Genomic DNA, 16,013 nt, shown 5'->3' on the forward strand with positions numbered 1-16,013 from the left:
TTTAGGCCAAAACCCAAGGAAAAATGGGATTTTGCATACAGGAATTCCCAGAGCTCCTTTTCCTGCATTTTAGGCCAAAACCCAAGGAAAAATGGGATTTTGCATACAAAATTAAATTCCCAGAGCTCCTTTTCCTGTCCTTTGGGCCAAAACCAAGGAAAAATGGGATTTTGCATACAGGAATTCCCAGATGCAAAATTGGTTTTATTTCAACCCAAAGCTCTTAAAGAAATTGAAAAATGAAAAAATGGAACCAATTCATTAAAAAACACCCCCAAAATACCAAAAAGGGAAAAGAAGGGAAGATTTGTGCAGGTAAATCAAGTTTAAGTTGCCCTGCTGAGCATCTCTAAGTCATGGCTTGCAGAAGGATGCAGGAGCAAAAGTGGTTTTATTTTTAATTTTAATTGCTTTTTAAGCCAAACCTCTTAAAGAAATTGAAAAACCAAAAAAAATGAAACCAATCCCTTAAAAAACATCCCAAAAATACAAATGAAAGGAAGAGAAAATTTGTACAGGGAAATGAAGTTTGTCCTCTTGAGCACCTTGAACTCATGGCTTAAAATTGGTTTTATTTTTTAAAAAAAATGGCATTTTCATAACCTCATCTTCAATTTAGTGCCTGAAGTCTCAGTTTTTAAATCTACATCAGCACAGCCCCACAATCTGAAAAGTTTGGGGTTTTTAAAGAGAATGCAAAGATGAAATGCAAAATCAAAATGTCAAATTCCTATAAAACTGAGAATAAAATGGCATTTTCATAACCTCAACTTCAGTTTAGTGCCCAAACTCTCAGTTTTTAAATCAACATCAGCACAGCCCCACAATCAGAAAAGTTTGGGGTTTTTTTAAGAGAATGCAAAGATGAAATGCAACATCAAAACACCAAAGGATCACTGAATTCCTATAAAAATTGAGAAAAAAATGTCATCCTCATCTTCAGTTTAGTCCCCAAAACTCTCAGTTTTTAAATCCACATCAGCACAGCCCCACAATCTGAAAAGTTTGGGGTTTTTTTTAAAGAGAATGCAAAGATGAAATGCAAAATCAAAACATTAAAACATCACTAAATTCCTATAACACTGAGAAAAAAATGTCATTTTAATACCACAACTTCAATTTAGTGCCTAAACCTTCAGTTTTTAAATCCACATCAGCACAGCCCCACAATCAGATAGAAAAGTTTGGGGTTTTTTTGTGTTTTAAGGGAATGCAGAGATTCCCAGATGTTTTTACAGGCATTAAAAGCCACATTTTAAAAAATGCCACAACACATAAAATGCTGCAAAGCAATGCTGAAAGGAGCCTTCAAAAATGCAGGCATTGAAGGGAAAATTTAGATCAAATCAAACCTCCCAGGCTCAATCCAACAGAGCAAGGGCAAGGACATGAAATGGTTATTGAGGTTTTATTTAATATTTATTTTCAGCACAGCCTTGATTCACCCAATGGGACCAAAACTCCTCAGGGTTTGTGAGCAAAGCTCCAGCCCCTCCTGAGCCTCAGGTTTCACTCTCAGGTAAAGGTGAGGCCAAAATAATCACCAAATATTGCCACTAAAAGCATTTTGGGTGCATTTTTAATGCACAGAAATCAGAAATTGCAGCCACCAGTGCTCCCTGCAGGGATTTCCAGAGCTGGGCAAGGCAAAACTGCAGGGCTGGATTTGGGATTTCCATGGGCAGGGAGGGGAAGGCACCAGCAGGAGGAGGCCCAGGGCACCTGGGGACAGCCAGGGACCCGCCCTGGGCATTTGGGGGTTAAATCTTTTATTGATAAACTATAAAATCCCAGCTCTTTTATTGATAAACTATAAAATCCCAGCTGTTTTATTGATAAACCATCAAACCCCAGCTGTTTTATTGATAAACTATAAAATCTCAGCTCTTTTATTGATAAACCATCCAATCCCAGTGGTTTTATTGATAAAGTCCCAAATCCCAGCTCTTTTATTGATAAACCACCAAATCCCAGTGGTTTTATTGATAAAGAATCAAACCCCAGCTCTTTTATTGATAAACCATCCAATCCCAGCTGATTTATTGATAAACTCCCAAACCCCAGCTCTTTTATTGATAAACTATCAAACCCCAGCTGTTTTATTGATAAACTCCCAAATCCCAGTGGTTTTATTGATAAACCATCAAATCCCAGTGGTTTTATTGATAAACCATCAAATCCCAGCTGTTATTGATAAACCATCCAACCCCAACTCTTTTATTGATAAACTCCCAAATCCCACCTGTTTTATTAATAAACCATCAAACCCCAGCTCTTTTATTGATAAAGAATCAAACCCCAGCTGTTTTATTGATAAACCATCCAATCCCAGCTCTTTTATTGATAAACTCCCAAATCCCAGCTCTTTTATTGATAAACCATCAAACCCCAGCTCTTTTATTGATAAACTCCCAAATCCCAGCTCTTTTATTGATAAACCATCCAATCCCAGCTCTTTTATTGATAAATAATCAAACCCCAGCTCTTTTATTGACAAACCATCAAACCCCAGCTTTTTTATTGACAAGGTACAAAAATCCCAACTCTTTTCACTGCTAAAGCATCAGATCCCAACTGGTTTAAAAATCCCAACTGGGTAAAATTAAAATCACCCCTGTCTGGGCACAAATTGGGACTCAGGACCCAGCACTGAGAGGGTCCCAGGACAGAGCTGAGATTTGGCTCTGGGCTCATTCCCCACTTCAGGCTCTGCAAGGATTTCAGGATTTCAGGATTGGAACCCCACAGAACAATGAATGATTCCTGCAGCCATAACAAAAGCAGGGCTGGATTTGGGATTTCCATGGGCAGGGAGGGGAAGGCACCAACAGGAGGAGGCCCAGGGCACCTGGGGACAGCCAGGGACCCGCCCTGGGCACTCGGGGGTTAAATCTTTTATTGATAAACTATAAAATCCCAGCTCTTTTATTGATAAACTATAAAATCCCAGCTCTTTTATTGATAAACTATAAAATCCCAGCTCTTTTATTGATAAACTATAAAATCTCAGCTGTTTTATTGATAAACCATCAAATCCCAGTGGTTTTATTGATAAACCATCAAATCCCAGCTCTGTTATTGACAAACCATCAAATCCCAGCTCTTTTACTGATAAATAATCAAACCCCAGCTCTTTTATTGATAAACCATCAAACCCCAGCTGGTTTATGGACAAACCATCCAATCCCAGCTCTTTTACTGATAAACTGCCAAATCCCAGTGGTTTTATTGATAAACCATCAAACCCCAGCTCTTTTATTGATAAACCATCCAATCCCAGTGGTTTTATTGATAAACCATCCAATCCCAGCTCTTTTATTGATAAACTCCCAAATCCCAGCTCTGTTATTGATAAACCATCCAACCCCATTGGTTTTATTGATAAACTGTCCAATCCCAGCTCTTTTATTGATAAACCATCAAACCCCAGTGGTTTTATTGATAAACTATAAAATCCCAGTGGTTTTATTGATAAACCATCCAATCCCAGCTGTTTTATTGATAAACCATCAAACCCCAGCTGTTTTATTGATAAACCATCAAACCCCAGCTGTTTTATTGATAAATTGTCAAACCCCAGCTGTTTTATTGATAAACCATCAAACCCCAGCTCTTTTATTGATAAACCATCAAATCCCAGCTGTTTTATTGATAAACCATCAAACCCCAGTGGTTTTATTGATAAACCATCAAACCCCAGCTCTTTTATTGATAAACCATCAAATCCCAGTGGTTTTATTGATAAACCATCAAACCCCAGCTCTTTTATTGATAAACTGTCAAACCCCGGCTCTTCTATTGATAAATCATCCAATCCCAGCTGTTTTATTGATAAACCATCAAACCCCAGCTGTTTTATTGATAAACTGTCAAACCCCAGCTCTTTTATTGATAAACTATAAAATCCCAGTTGTTTTATTGATAAACTGTCAAACCCCAGCTCTTTTATTGATAAACTATAAAATCCCAGTTGTTTTATTGATAAACTGTCAAACCCCAGCTCTTTTATTGATAAACCATCCAATCCCAGTGGTTTTATTGATAAACCATCAAACCCCAGCTCTTTTATTGATAAACTATAAAATCTCAGCTCTTTTATTGATAAACTGTCAAATCCCATCTCTTTTATTGACAAACTATCAAACCCCAGCTCTTTTATTGATAAACCACCAAATCCCAGCTCTTTTATTGATAAACTCCCAAATCCCAGCTCTTTTATTGATAAACCATCCAATCCCAGCTCTTTTATTGACAAGGTACAAAAATCCCAACTCTTTTCACTGCTAAAGCATCAGATCCCAACTGGTTTAAAAATCCCAACTGGGTGAAATTAAAATCACCCCTGTCTGGGCACAAATTGGAGCCAGGACTCAGCACTGAGATTTGGGGCTGGGCTGATTCCCCACTTGAGCTTCTGCAGGGATTTCAGGATTTTGAACTCCCCAGAACAATGGAATGATTTCATAATTAAATGATTCCATAATTAAAGCAGTTTTTGCTCATTCTCTATTTGATTTTAATGATGCAGAGCAGGAGGGGAACCAAAGCCAAACACTCAGCTCACCCCACTCTCTCTATTTTGGATTTTCTTGCACCTCCACCTTCTCTCTGCTTCTCCCCAGACTGGAAGAGACCAAAAATCAGCTTTTTTCTCATCATTCCATGTTATTAAGTGCCAATCCCCAAGGAACTCTTGCTTGCCTGCAATCCCACAGCAACTCTTCCACAATCACAATTATTTCTACTTTATATTTTACATTGAATAAATCTATTTTTTTTCCTGCAAATAAAATTTCACCCTTTCACTGCAATGCCAACAACGGAAGGAAGGATTCAAATCCAGAAAAATGAAAGGTGTAAAGCCTTGAAGCACTGAGATAAATTCATAACTGGCTTGAAGTTTAAAATGAATGACCAAAAAAAAAACCCCTGGGATTTCCACCCCTGCCCACAACACCTCAATCTGCAAAGCCTGCAGGAGAAAACCAGCAAATAAAAGTGACCAGTGGGAAAAAGCAGAAGAAATTTGCAGCAGAAATCAAAATTCTGATTTTAAATACATTAATTGATGCTATACATACATACATATATATATATATAATTATATATATGATATATATATGATATATATAAATAATATATATAAATATATATCATATATATATGATATATATAAATAAAAATATATGAAAAATATATAAATATATATACATATAAATATATAAAAATAGTGGCTCCAAGTATTTAATTTAATTTTCTTTTTTTCTCTATAAGCAGCCCCAGCTCTCTTTGCAGAACTTCAGCAGAGTTACACAAGAGATGCAGAAATTCAATAATTTCAGGTTTCTTTCGTTTTTACTCCTTGCCTTTTTCTACCAGCACTGAAAACCCCATAATTCCCAGCCAGGAGCACCTGGCTCTCAGTGCCAGCCACAAGAAGCCTGGAAATAGCCAGGACTTTATTCCTACTTAATTTGAAATAATTGACATTAACAGCCACACTCAGCCTCGGGTCAATTTTCTCAACAAGTGGAATAAAAACTTGGGATTTAGGGTGGATTTTATGAATTTCACTGCTTTAGGTGCACACAAATTCCACCCCAAACCAGCAGAAAACAGCAATAAATTCAAAGAGCACTGACTGGAGGAAAACCCTACATTGAAGAACTTTTCACCAGGCCTCCATTTTCCCAAAAATCAGCAAAGCCAGGCAGAAAAAACTTCATTGCAGCATTAATTTATGAATGGATTTCAATCCACAGGCAGGGTTTTCTAGCTAGCAGAGCAATACAATGCAGCAGGCACTGAATATTTACATTTTTTCCCCTGAAGGGTTATTAAATCCAGAGATAAGGCACTGCTGCATCTATCAGGTGAATTCTCTCAACAAGTGGAGTAAAAACTTGGGATTTAGGGTGGATTTTATGAATTTCACTGCTTTAGGTGAGCACAAATTCCACCCCAAACCAGCAGAAAACAGCAATAAATTCAAAAAGCACTGACAAGAGGAAAACCCTACATTGAAGAACTTTTCACCAGGCCTCCATTTTCCCAAAAATCAGCAAAATCAGGCAGAAAAAACTTCATTGCATCATTAATTTATGAATGGGTTTCAATCCACAGGCAGGGTTTTCTAGCTAGCAGAGCAATACAATGCAGCAGGCACTGAATATTTACATTTTTTCCCCTGAAGGGTTATTAAATCCAGAGATAAGGCACTGCTGCATCTATCAGGGCAATTTTCTCAACAAGTGGAGTAAAAACTTGGGATTTAGGGTGGATTTTATGAATTTCACTGCTTTAGGTGCACACAAACTCCACCCCAAACCAGCAGAAAACTGCAATAAATTCAAAGAGCACTGACTGGAGGAAAACCCTACATTGAGGAACTTTTCACCAGGCCTCCATTTCCCCAAAAATCAGCAAAGCCAGGCAGAAAAAACTTCATTGCAGCATTAATTTATGAATGGGTTTCAATACAAACGCTGTCATCTCCAAATGTATAGATGTATCATTATCACAATTAATTTGTGCTTTATAGTTCAATCAGCCAAGACACCCAAGACATCCACAGCCCAGCCCAGGCTCACTGGGAATAAAACTCCAATTGGGAATAAAACAATTCCAATTGGGAATACAACAACTCCAATTGGGAATAAAACAACTCCAACTGGGAATAAAACAACTCCAATTTGGAATAAAACAACTCCAATTGGGAATAAAACAACTCCAATTGGGAATAAAACAACTCCAATTGGGGATAAAACTACTCCAACTGGGAATAAAACAACTCCAATTGGGAATAAAACAACTCCAATTGGGGATAAAACAATTCCAATTGGGGATAAAACTACTCCAACTGGGGATAAAACAACTCCAATTGGGAATAAAACAACTCCAATTGGGAATAAAACAACTCCAATTGGGAATAAAACAACTCCAATTGGGAATAAAACAACTCCAGCTGGGAATAAAACAACTCCAATTGGGAATAAAACAACTCCAATTGGGAATAAAACGACTCCAATTGGGAATAAAACGACTCCAATTGGGAATAAAACGACTCCAATTGGGAATAAAACAACTCCAGCTGGGAATAAAACAACTCCAATTGGGAATAAAACAACTCCAATTGGGAATAAAACAACTCCAATTGGGGATAAAACAACTCCAATTGGGAATAAAACTACTCCAACTGGGAATAAAACTACTCCAATTGGGAATAAAACTACTCCAATTGGGAATAAAACTCCAGCCAATCACTTGAGAATGAGGAAATTCCAAAGCATGAGGAGAACACCATGGGAAATTTCACTCCTTTCTATAAAGCAACAAAACCAGGATTGGACAGAGGTGTTTTATTTTAATTATTTTTTTAAAACTCTCTCAAAAATATTAATTCCAGCAAGTTCAGAGGCTCTGCCCTTAAAGACAGCAGCTTTTCCTAACGTGGAGGAAATGCCCAGCACTGAAGTGTCCCCTCAGGCAGCAGAGTCACATCAGCACTAATTTGGGAGCTCACCCATCCCTGAGCCACTCCCCCACTCAGCAAAGCACTCCTGGGTCCCATTTATATTTTCAATTCTGCATTTTGGGACATATTACTTAAATAGAAATGCTGTCATCTCCAAATGTATAGATGCATCGTTGTTAATTTGTACTTTATAGTTCAATTAGTAATTTGTACTTTATAGTTCAATTAGTAATTTGTACTTTATAGTTCAATTAGCCAAGACACCAAACATCCACAGCCCAGCCCAGGCTCACTGGGAATAAAACTCCAATTGGGAATAAAACAACTCCAATTGGGAATAAAACAACTCCAACTGGGAATAAAACTCCAGCCAATCACTTGAGAATGAGGAAATTCCAAAGCATGAGGAGAACACCATGGGAAATTTCACTCCTTTCTATAAAGCAACAAAACCAGGATTGGACAGAGGTGTTTTATTTTAATTATTTTTTTAAAACTCTCTCAAAAATATTAATTCCAGCAAGTTCAGAGGCTCTGCCCTTAAAGACAGCAGCTTTTCCTAACGTGGAGGAAATGCCCAGCACTGAAGTGTCCCCTCAGGCAGCAGAGTCACATCAGCACTAATTTGGGAGCTCACCCATCCCTGAGCCACTCCCCCACTCAGCAAAGCACTCCTGGGTCCCATTTATATTTTCAATTCTGCATTTTGGGACATATTACTTATTAAATAGAAATGCTGTCATCTCCAAATGTATCGATGCATCGTTGTTAATTTGTACTTTATAGTTAAATTAGTAATTTGTACTTTATAGTTCAATTAGTAATTTGTACTTTATAGTTCAATCAGCCAGGACACCAAACATCCACAGCCCAGCCCAGGCTCACTGGGAATAAAACTCCAATTGGGAATAAAACAACTCCAGCTGGGAATAAAACTCCAGCCAATCACTTGAGAATGAGGAAATTCCAAAGCATGAGGAGAACACCGTGGGAAACCTCACAGCTCTGCTCTAAGGACAGCTGGAATCACGAGCTCACCCTTTTGCCACCTCCTTGCTAAAGATTTGAGACACCAGGGGAATCACAGAATGTCCTGAGCTGGAATGGACTCCCAAGGTTCATCCAGAGCAGCTCCTGGCTCTGCACACACACCCCAAAATCCCATCCTGGCCATCCCCGGCAGCAATGTCCAAACTCTGCTTGAGCTCTGCGGCTGTGCCCATTCCCTGGGGAACCCTGGCAGTGCCCAGCACCCTCTGAGGGAAGAAAAATCCCAAATACTTCCCCTGACACAGCTCCAGCCCTTCCCTGCCCTTGGGCATCCCCTCCCCAAATCCACCATGCTCCATCCCAGCCCACACCCAGCAATGTCCAAACTCTGCTTGAGCTCTGTGGCCGTGCCCATTCCCTGGGGAACCCTGGCAGTGCCCAGCACCCTCTGAGGGAAGAAATATCCCAAATACTTCCCCTGACACAGCTCCAGCCCTTCCCTTCCCCATGCCCCACATCCCCACATCCACCTCGCTCCATCCCAGCCCACACCCAGCAATGTCCAAACTCTCCTGGAGCTCTGTGGCCATGCCCATTCCCTGAGGAGCCTGGGCAGTGCCCAGCACCCTCTGAGGGAAGAAATATTCCCCAAAAACCCACCCTGACACAGCTCCAGCCCTTCCCTTCCCCGTGCACACATCCCCACATCCACCACGCTCCATCCCAGCCCCGTCCAAACTCTCCTGGAGCTCTGTGGCCGTGCCCATTCCCGGGGCAGCCTGGGCAGTGCCCAGCACCCTCTGAGGGAAGAAATACCCCGAATACTGAGAGAATATATGGAGGTAATATTTCTTCCCTGTGAGGGAAGAAATATTCCCCAAAACCCCATCCTGACACAGCTCCAGCCCTTCCCTTCCCTCGGGCATCCCCTCCCCAAATCCACCTCGCTCCATCCCAGCCCACACCCAGCAATGTCCAAACTCTCCTGGAGCTCTGTGGCTGTGCCCACTCCCTGGGCAGTGCCCAGCACCCTCTGAAGGAAGAAATACCCCAAATACTGAGGGAATATACAGAGGGAATATTTCATCCCTCTGAGGGAAGAAATATTCCCCAAAACCCCACCCTGACACAGCTCCAGCCCTTCCCTTCCCCGTGCACACATCCCCACATCCACCACGCTCCATCCCAGCCCTGTCCAAACTCTCCTGGAGCTCTGTGGCCGTGCCCACTCCCTGGGCAGTGCCCAGCACCCTCTGGAAGAAGAAATATCCCAAATATTTCCCCTGACACAGCTCCAGCCCCTTCCCTCGGGCACCCCCTCCCCAAATCCACCTCGCTCCATCCCAGCCCACCGAGCTCACGCAAACTCTCCTGGAGCTCTGTGGCTGTGCCCATTCCCTGGGCAGTGCCCAGCACCCTCTGAGAGAAGAAATACCCCAAATACTGAGTGAATACACAGAGGGAATATTTCTTCCAAATATTCCCCAAATACCCACCCTGACACTCCAGCCCTTCCCTTCTCCGCGCACACATCCCCAAAACCACCACGCTCCATCCGAGCCCACCAACACCGCTCAACCGCGGCCACCAACCCCGGACCCACCTCGCCCAGCACAGCCCGGCTGCCAAAAGCTCGGAAACGAAAATAAAAAGAGGGAAAACAAGGGCGGGAAGGCGATCGCGGAGCGCGCAGCCCGCGGCCGGCCGGAGCAGGGCATGAGGCAGCGGCGCTCGCTCCGAGGGGGCGGCTCCTGGCGGCTCCTCCCCTACGCGTGGTTCCCCATGCACAGCCCCCGTGCCCCGGACCCTCGCCGGATGGCACCGCGTCCCCTCCCCCGGCAGCGTGCTCGGCCCGGCCCCGCCGCCCGGAGGGGGCCGCGGATGGCGGCCAGAGCGGCGCCCGCCCCGCGCCAAGTGGGTCACGGCGGCGGCGGCGATAAAAAAATTCGCTTTTCCCCCGTTACAAAATGTGGGACAGCGGCCGCGGGGCCGCCCCGGCGCGGCCCCCCGAGTGCGGGCGAGCGGCGCGGGGCGAAATGCGGCGGGGATGGCGGTGGCCGTGCCAAGTTAGCGGGGGGGAAACAAGGGGAAATAGAGGAGAAACCCGCACGGCCTGCCCCGAGCAAGGCCTGCCCGCCCTGCCCTGCGAGGGGCCGGCCCGCCGGCACTCACCTGACGGGCCGCGACATCCTCCCGGCGCTGCGGGCCGCGCGGGGCTGGGCGCGGAGCTAACGGGGACGCTGAGGCCGCCGGGGCCGCTGAGGCCGCCCGGAGCGAGCGGGAGCGCTGGGCCCAGCGCCTCAGGCCGCGCCTGCGGAGCCGCCGCTCCCCCGTCAGGCGCCGCCGCCGCCCCCGGTGCCGCTCCCCGATGCCGGCCCCGGCGCCGATCGCGGTGTCGCTCCCCGATCCCGCTGGCGGTCCCGGTGTCGGTGCCGGTCCCGCTCCCGCCGCTCCCCCCCGCAAAATGGTCGCGCTCGCCCCGCCGAGAGGATGCGAGCGGGGGGGCGGTACCGCCGACCCCGCCGGCCACGCCCCCCTCGATCACCGATTGGTCGGAGGCCGCGAGAGCTCGCTCCCCATTGGCTCGTTCGAACCATCACGGCGCGCAGGGCCCGCCCACTGTCCCCGCGGGGAGGGCGGGCAGCGCGGCCCGCACGCGGCGGAGCCCCGGCGGCAGATTCGCCACGGGCTCCCGGTGCCGCCGCGGCTCCTCCGCGCCCCGTCCCGCCCCTCCCGCCGCGCCCGCCGCGTCACTCCGGCACCGGCGCCACGCAGAAATTTTTTCCCGTTTCTCCGGGAATTTTCCGGGGAGCTGCGGCGCCTCAAGGCCCGAGTCGCAGATTCGCCGCGCGGGCCCGGCGCGGTTTTGGAGGGAAAAGGCGGCCCCGGGCGCGGGTTCGGTGTCGTTAATTTTTATTATAAAAAAATGCAAAAAATCGGTGACATCGGCAAATTCTGACGCCAGCACTGATGTCACCACCGCCACTTCTCCCTGTGCATGTCAGCAGTTACATGCACAGTTCATGCAAAGTCCAATGAAGATTTTGGATTTTTTTTGCACTTTAAACTCGCCAGAAATCCCAAAATTCTTCATTTTGGTAAGAAAAGGGGATGCCTTAACCATGGAAAAATTAAAAAAATTCCACAGTCATTAAAATGGCACCTTCTCACTTTTGCTTTGCATTTTGGTCCTTGGAGGTTCATGCGTCCATTTTAGTGAAAATATCATTTAAATCCCATTTTTATACAGTGCGAAAATGGTTTGATGATGCAAACATGGTCAGAATTATAGGAGAAATTTTTACAATTTGGGTTTTTTATGGGGGTTTTTCACCAGCACCATTTTCCCTGTGCTAACCATCACCATTCATGCAATTCCCACTGAATATATTTAATTTTTACACTTTAAATTCCATTTAAAGCCCCAAACCCACTCATTTTAGTCAGAAAAGGGGATGCTTTAACTATGAAAAAATTAAAAATATTCCACAGTCATTAAAATGCAGCTTCTCGCATTTTGTCTTTGGTGGTTCATGCCTCCATTTTAATAAAAAAATAATTTAAATCCTATTTTTATGCATTGGGTTCACTAAGAAGACTGGTTCGATGATACAAATATGATCAGATTTATAGGAGAAATTATAATTTTGGGTTTTTTTCACCAGCACCATTTTTCCTGTGCTAACCAGCACCATTCATGCAAAGCCCACTGAAAATATTTAATTTTTACACTTTAAATTCCCTCCAAACCCCCCAAATTACTCATTTTGTTAGAAAAGGGGAGGATTTAACCATGAAAAAATTAAAAATATTCCACAGCCATTAAAATGGCACCTTCTCACTTTTGCTTTGCATTTTGGTCTTTGGAGGTTCATGCCTCCATTTTAGTAAAAATAACATTTAAATCCTATTTTTATGCCTTTAAATCCTATTTTTATGCGTTTTGTTCTGCATTTGATGATACAAACATGGTCAGATTTATAGGAAAAATTACAATTTTTGGATAATTTCACTTCATTTCGTGCCCTGCTTGAGTTTTATTGGAATTCCTTTGGAATTCTGGCTGAATGCGGAATAAAGAGGCCCAAAATTAAGATAATTTAAAATTAAAATAAAAATAAAGAGGCACTGAATTAAGGAGCCCCAAGGAGGAAGGAGCAGAAACCACATCAAGGAATTCCTTGCTGGAAATATGGAATTAATGAATTAATATTGAATTAAACCCCACTGGGGCTGACTCAGGTGCACAAATTTTGCATTTTTATGTCCCACGTGCAGCCCAATAAAAATAATTGAGGATATTTCAGAGGAATTAATTTGGGTTTTGGGGTTTTGTTGGGGGTTTTTATTTGGGTTTTTTTGGATGTGTATTTGGGGTTTTTGGTTGTGTATTTGGGTTTTTTATTTGGGTTTTTTGAGTGTGTATTTCGGATTTTTTTGGATGTGTATTTGGGATTTTTTTTTCTTTTTTGTTTTGTTTTGGGTTTTTTTGTTTGGTTTTTGTGGGTTGTCTTTGGGGTTGGTTTTTGTTTTGGTTTGGTTTTTTTCATTTGGTTTGTTTGGGGGATTTGTTGGGGTTTTTTTGGGTGTGAATTTGAGGTTTTTTGGGTGTGTATTTGGGGTTTTTATTTGTTTTTTTGGGTGTGTATTTGGGATTTTTTGGGTGTGTATTTGGGATATTTTTGGCTGTGTATTTGGATTTTTTATTTGGGGTTTTTTGAGTGTGCATTTGGGTTTTTGGGGTGTGTATTTGGATTTTTTTGGCTGTGTATTTTGGATTTATTTGGGCGTGTATTTGGGTTTTTTATTTGGGCTTTTGGGTGTGTATTTGGGTTTTTTAGTTGATATTTTTTTGGCTGTGTAATTGGGATTTTTGTGGCTGTGTATTTTGGATTAATTTGGGCGTGTATTTGGGTTTTTTATTTGGGGTTTTGGGTGTATATTTGGGGTTTTTGGGTGTGTATTTGGGTTTTTTTGGCTGTGCATTTGGGATTTATTTGGGCGTGTATTTGGGTTTTTTATTTGGGCTTTTGGGTGTGTATTTGGGTTTTTTAGTTGAGATTTTTTTGGCTGTGTATTTGGGATTTTTTTGGCTGTGTATTTGGGATTTATTTGGGCGTGTATTTGGGTTTTTTATTTGGGCTTTTGGGTGTGTATTTGGGTTTTTTTTGGCTGTGTATTTGGGATTTATTTGGGCGTGTATTTGGGTTTTTTATTTGGGCTTTTGGGTGTATATTTGGGTTTTTTATTTGATTTTTTTTTTTGGCTGTTACTTGGGATTTTTTGCCTGTTATTTGGGATTTTTTTTCCTTTTTGTTTGGTTTTTTTTTGAGTTGTTTTGGCGGTTATTTTTGATTTTCGCGGTTTTTTTATTTGGGTTTTTTGTGAATTTTTTGTTTGTTTATTTTAGAATTTTTTCTCTTTTATTTCTCCCTTTGCTTTGTTTGTTTTTCTTTTGTTTTGTCCCTCCCTGTCGCGGGCCTATCGCGACTTAGGCGGTCCCGGTTAGGGCAGCGCCAGCCCGGGGCCGTTCCCGTCCCTTTGTCATGGAAGCGTCCCCAAGGCCCCGATCCACACCCAACGCCCCGAACACTGAATTTCACGGATTTTCCCAATTATTTCCTCCTCCTGCACCCCAAACCTGCCTGGATTTCATGGTTAAATTCAATTTTTAATAAATCTCCACAATTTCCTATTCTCACCACTTCTCACTGTGGGGTTTTATCAGCCCTGGGGGCAGTGAATTTTTATTTTTAAAATTTAATTTAATTTTATTTTTATCATTCCCTTTTCTTTTTATAATTTTATTTTATTTTTATTCTATTTTTATCATTCCTTTTTATTTTTATAATGTATTTTTTATTTTATTTATTTTTATCGTTAATTTTATTATTTCACCAGCAGATTTTTCTGGTTTCACCAGCACCACTTGCCCAATTATTTCCTCCTCCTGCACCCCAAACCTGCCTGGATTTTATGGTTGGATTTATTATTTTTATTTATTTATAATAAATCTCCACAATTTCCTATTCCCACCATTTCTCACTGTGAGGCTTTATCAGCCCTGGGGGCACTGAATTTTTATTTTAAAAATATAATTTATTTTATTTTAATTCTATTTTTACCATTCCTTTTTATTTTTATAATTTAATTTATTTTTATTTCATTTTTATCATTTCATTTTATTTATTTTCTTTTATTTTTATCATTAATTTTATCATTTCACCAGCAGATTTTTCTGGTTTCACCAGCACCACTTCCCCAATTATTTCCTCCTCCTGCACCCCAAACCGGGCTGGATTTTATGGTTGGATTTATTATTTTTATTTATTTATAATAAATATTTATTTATAATAAATAAAAATAATTTCCTATTCTCACCACTTCTCACTGTGAAGTTTTATCAGCCCTGGGGGCAGTGAACTTTTATTTTTATAATTTAATTTAATTTTAATTTTAAAGTTTTGCAGGTTTTTTTGTAGCCCAATAAAAATGCAATAACTGGGGATAATTATATGTAAATAATTATATATAAATAATTGAGGATAATAATAAGCTGAGTTAATTTGGTTTTTAGTGTTTTTTGGGGTTTTTTTTGCTTGTTTGGGGGATTTTTTGGGGTTTTTTTTGGGTGTGTAATTGGGTTTTTTGGGTGTGTATTTGGGATTTTTTGGGTGTGTATTTAGGATTTTTGGGTGTGTATTTAGGATTTTTTTAGGTATGTATTTGGGATTTTTTTAGGTGTGCATTTGGAGTTTTTATTTGGGTTTTTGGGTGCGTATTTGTGATTTTTGGGTGTATATTTGGGATTTTTTTTTTGCTTTTTTTTTTTTCCTTTTTGCTTTGTTTTGGGGTGGTTTTTTCTGGTTTTTTTTTGTTGTTGTTGATTTGTTTGGGCTTTTGTTGGGTTTTTTGTTTGTTTGTTTTTCGGGATATTTCATAGGGATTTGTTTTCCTGGCAATGCAAGGCAATCCACACCACATCTTTTAAACATTTTTATTATTTTTATTCCTAATTTCAACGTGTAAACTCATTCCTCAGCACTGATCACCAGCCAGCAATGCCCAATTTTTATTTCCAACCCTTGCAATGCTGCACCAGTGACTGATGTGGATTAAAATCCACTTTTTTCCTCTTTCCACAACCATAATACTGAATTTTACAATGCTCAGGACCCTGCCTTTAAAACACTTCAGTGAAACAACAAGAAATTAAAAAAAAATAAAATAAAAGCTTTTAAGCTTTTTAAGCTTAAAAATAAGCAATTAAAAATTTAAAAATTAAAAAAAAAAAAAACCTGAATTTTGATATTTTTGACTTATTGAGGCTGCAGTGAAATTCTCCAGCTGTGTGAAGAAACCAAGGCACAAAATCCACCTGGAAATTTGCGTGGTTTTGGGCAAAAAAATTGAAATTCCAGGAAGGAGAAAGGAGAAGGAAATGGGAACAGTTGGCCCAGAGTGAAAAGGGAAAGGAAATTTCTTCATTTCCCAAAAAATTTCCCAAAATCCTCATTCCTGATGAGGCCAGGAGTGGAAATTCTGAAGC

At 41.6% G+C, this 16,013-nt stretch overlaps 1 protein-coding gene across 2 annotated transcripts in view; it reads right to left on the reverse strand.

Moving 5' to 3' along the window:
- NUCKS1 (nuclear casein kinase and cyclin dependent kinase substrate 1) overlaps positions 1-10,956 on the reverse strand; it is a 32,051-nt gene extending 21,095 nt beyond the window's left edge. Inside the window, exon 1 of one of the 2 annotated variants that reach the window (XM_054648740.2) lies at positions 10,637-10,956. In XM_054648740.2, coding sequence (XP_054504715.1) covers positions 10,637-10,653 — 17 coding nt within the window. In that variant the 5' untranslated portion in view covers positions 10,654-10,956. The remainder of the gene's footprint in view (positions 1-10,636) is intronic. The other variant, XM_077190693.1, reaches the window with a different exon arrangement.
- Between the last annotated feature and the right edge of the window lie 5,057 nt (positions 10,957-16,013).

Source organism: Agelaius phoeniceus, chromosome 25 (genome assembly GCF_051311805.1).
Source record: "Agelaius phoeniceus isolate bAgePho1 chromosome 25, bAgePho1.hap1, whole genome shotgun sequence".
Lineage (NCBI taxonomy): Eukaryota > Metazoa > Chordata > Aves > Passeriformes > Icteridae > Agelaius > Agelaius phoeniceus.